Source organism: Phytophthora infestans, genomic scaffold (assembly GCF_000142945.1).
Source record: "Phytophthora infestans T30-4 supercont1.251 genomic scaffold, whole genome shotgun sequence".
Classification (NCBI taxonomy): domain Eukaryota; phylum Oomycota; class Peronosporomycetes; order Peronosporales; family Peronosporaceae; genus Phytophthora; species Phytophthora infestans.
In genome coordinates, this window is record NW_003303508.1 from 105754 (window position 1) to 110000 (window position 4247).

Here is a 4247-nt window from a genome sequence, read left to right on the forward strand (position 1 = left end):
CAATCATGTCTTTCGACTTGCTGCTTGTGTTAGATTTGAGAGAAGGTCAAGCTCCACCACAGGCAAATTCATTCATTGAATTCTGCGTCACGGGCCATGATTCATGGCGTGGCTCATGCCGATTCTGATCACATCAAATCTGCGCGACAGAAGATCTCGATGCAGAGCCGGTTCGCTTTGACGCCGTCTTCAACATCCATGTCTTCAACATGGCCATCAAGTTGATGATCAACCTGCAACAGCGTCAATACTGTATTGTACATGTATGCCTCCATCAACTTGATGGCATCAAGTCTACAGTAGACTACTGTACTACTGTCAGTTGTGGCTCCTTCCATATTCCGCGGGGGGTGGGGGGCCCTCGAATAGCACGTCGCATAAATAGACGTGCGTGCGTGGCTCACAGAATTTGTAGGGGCGACCAGTTGAAAATCCGTCAGCCAGCACTTACATACAGGTATCAATCTTTCATGGGGAACGCCGCCGCCAAAGAAGCCGCCACCCCACCGCCAGCGCCAGCCAAGGAGCTGCCAACGCAGCAGAAGACGGAGCCGTCGTTCCGCGTTCTCTCGGCCGATCAGCGTGCCATCACCTTTGATGAGCGCAAACACCTGCGAACTGGCGCCGACGCTCGCGCCGACCGTGTGACCCTCGGTGCCATGGCCGACTTCCGGCCTCTGCAGCGCGCCGCTACGTTTGACCCACGTCTGCGCTCGCAGAAGCAGCTACTGACGGCGTCCGACGTGATGCACCGACGTTTCTTTAACGCATGCGAGCGACGCGTAAGTACGAGCGCAGAACGCAACCTGTTCCGCATCGCTGAAGGTGACAAGGAGCGCCAGGAGGCAATTGTGGTCGTGGATCCGTATTCGACGGGTAGTACCATGGCCGAGAAGGTCCTGGAGCGTGGCTATCTCTGCGTCTGCGTCTACTCGGATACTCTCGAAGTGACACAGGAGCGTATCTCACACGTACCGAAGGAACTGGCATCCAAATTCCTAGCCATCATTTACCACGACGGAGAAGCCGAACGCAAGGACGCGAGCAAGGCGCTCCAGGACACTTCGGCTGCTCTGCGTCGAGTCAAGAACGTGGATATCGTCGGGATCTTCGCGGGTGCTGAGACGGGCGTGCTTCTGGCGGACAAGCTGTCGGAGCACTTTAAGCTCACTACAAACGGCACGAGCGGCTCGAACGCGCGCCGCAACAAATATCTCATGGGCGAGAAGGTTCGCGCTTCGGGTCTTCGTGCCGTGGCTCAAGTGCAGGCCGCCAAGTGGTCGCAGGTCGAGAGTTTCGTCAAGAATGAGCTCATTCCGATGCTCAAAGGTGGAGACTTCAAGGTGATCGTCAAGCCTGTGGAAAGCGCGGGTAGTGACGACGTCATGTTGTGTCACTCGATGGAGGAAGTGCGTGCAGCTTTCGGCAATATTCAGGGCAAGATTAACGGACTGGGACTCGAGAACCAGGCCACGTTGGTGCAGGAATATCTGGAAGGCACTGAGTACGTCGTGGATACAGTCAGTCGCAACGGTGTGACGAAGGTTGTAGCTGTGTGGGAGTATGATAAGCGTGCTGTGAATGACGCTCCCTTCGTGTACTATGGTGTTCTATTGCGTGCAGCTCCGGATGGCTCCGTGCTGGCCAAAGTGGCCGACTACGTGCTAAAGGTGGTGAAGGCTCTGGAAATCGACCACGGTCCTGCACATGCTGAAGTGAAGGTTGTGAGAGGTGAACCGTGTCTTGTGGAGATTGGCTCACGTTGTCACGGTGGATCTGGCTCGTATCTGCCCATAGTGACGCCCTGTCTTGGCTACAATCATGTAGACGCGGCATTGGACTCGTATTTGGATGCAGAAGCGTTTGAACGACTGCCAGACCGTCCGAAAGAGCTCAAATCGTATGGCTGCGAAGCCATGCTGGTGTCGTATGAGACAGGAAAGCTAGCAGGTTACCCAGGCCAACAGGAGATCGAAGAGTTGTCGTCTACAGTCTCCACAGTATGGTACACGCATGTTGGAGAGGAGTTGAAGACCACCGTCGACATGTTTTCGACCCCTGGCAGTGTTATTCTGGTCCACAAAGACGAAGAGCAGCTAATTTATGACTACGGACGCATTCGTGAGTTGGAACACAAAGGACTGTATGAACTGGAGCCTGAAGAAGAAGCTGAGTCAAAGCCAAAACGGTTGCATGGTACTGTAGTGGTGGTGGACCCTTTCTCGACTGGAGCTGTGCTGGCTCACGAACTTATGGTCCGAGGCTACGACTGCATCTGCGTGTACAGCGACCGTCTCGAGAACATCGAGAGTGTTGCTAGCCTGGTGCCAGAAGGTCTTACGCTGGAGTTTGCAGCGACTGTTGCGTTTGAAGGGAATCTGGACCAGACTGTGAGTGCGATTCGTAAAGCTGCAACGCAGGTGGCAGACAAGCGCAGCAAGAAGAAGAAACAGAGAGTGAAGGCCAGCGCTGCAGTGTGTGCAGTGTTTGCCGGTGCAGAACTCGGTGTCAAACTGGCCGATGCTCTCATCGATGCCCTGGGGCTGGAAGGAAACGTCTTGGACCATTCAAACGCTCGTCGCGACAAGTATCTGATGGGCGAAACTCTTCGCTCGGCTGGGGTGCGTGCTGTAAAGCAGGTGAAGGCCAAGACGTGGGCTGAAGCTGAGGATTTTATCACGCAGGATCTTAAACCAGAACCTTTTGAAGTGGTGCTCAAACCCCTGGAGAGTGCGGGCACTGAGGACGTTGTTCTGTGTCTATCGATTGAGGAGGCGCAGCGTACGTTTGGCGGTATCCTGGGCAAGATTAATGGTCTTGGAATTCAGAATGACGCCGTGTTGCTACAGGAGTTTCTAGAGGGCGACGAGTATGTAGTGGATACTGTCAGCCGCAGTGGTGAGCACAAGGTGGCGGCGATCTGGAAGTATGACAAGCGCCGTGTCAACGATGCTGCGTTTGTTTATTTCGGGCTGTCACTGGTGCCTGCTGAGGGAATCATCAACGAGATGATCGACTACCAGTTCCAAGTGCTCGACGCTCTGGGCATTCGCGAAGGACCTGCCCATGGAGAGGTGAAATTCTGCGGCGGCTCGCCGGTACTGATCGAGGTTGGCTCGCGTTGTCACGGCGGTGAAGGAGCGTGGGTTCCTATCGCCAACATGTGCGTGGGTTATAACCAAGTGACTGCAGCCGTTGACAGTATTTTAGATGGCGAGGCTTTTGCCAAGCTTTCCGACCGACCCACTAAGCTGCTTGCTTACGGCTGTGAGGCTATGCTAGTGTCGTACAAGAATGGTGTCTTGAAGAGTATACCAGGTATAGCCGAGATTGAAAAGATGCCAGCTTTCCTTAAGAAGGAAATCTTCGTCGGGCCAGGAGACAATATGCGTCAGACGGTTGACATGTTCACGACGCCGGGCAGTATTATGCTCACTCACAAGGACCACAACGTTCTCGAGAGAAACCTTGCCCGTATTCGTGAACTCGAGGTCGAAGGATTGTTCGAAGTGGAGTAGACTGGTAGAAGAACGATAGCAACGTCACGCGTTTGCGGACTCATCGGTATTCTTAATGGATTTCTTGGTATTACATGAGCTAAAGAGCATATCCGTCCTCTCCCCAAAAGCCAGGTTGGGGCCGAGAAGCTGCGGGGCCTTTTAGTGAAGCGGGTGAATGCGAGAAGGTAAGAGAATCTCTATTTATGTTTACCTAATTTGGGATGCTCTAAAGCTACTAGGTATCAAAGCGTTAATACCAGTACAGTACCGGTATTCCTTATTTTGGCTAATCCGGCAAGAAAAAGTGTGTTTTTCCGAGTCGTACTTAACAAAAACAAAGCCAGCAATAAGTTTAATGAGTGATGAGAGCTGCACCATCTACCTTCCGGTTTCTAACCAGCAGCTACGGACCAAAGTGAAATGCGATATGGTTTCCCAGTCGTCTCCAACCCCGTCGGAATTAGAGTGGAAAGTGGTAAAGGGTATCCTGGAAGGCACCATCCTTTGTCTCGCTAAGTTACCGGATTTTCTGAAGCGCGTTTGAGCCAATGTAGCTCTACGGGTGGTACAGGACACGATCAGAGTCGAAGAGGAGAGGGATCTAATGCTGATGCTCAGTCCGGAGTTTAAGATTTACCCAGAATTTCAGTCCCGATGTCGCCTAACCAACGAATTTTTTTGGGCATTCGAAACAGCTGAAATGACCAGGAGAAGGTAACTCAAATGTTGCAAGAAGCCAAGGAAATA

The 4247-nt window shown here is 52.8% G+C and overlaps 1 protein-coding gene across 1 annotated transcript; it reads left to right on the forward strand.

The window, feature by feature from the left end:
* Positions 1-439: 439 nt before the first annotated feature.
* PITG_20994 (uncharacterized protein) lies at positions 440-3518 on the forward strand (the record flags this gene model as incomplete). Its single annotated transcript, XM_002895116.1, has 1 exon — positions 440-3518. One exon carries the CDS (start codon positions 471-473, stop codon positions 3516-3518), a length of 3048 nt encoding a protein of 1015 aa, XP_002895162.1.
* Between the last annotated feature and the right edge of the window lie 729 nt (positions 3519-4247).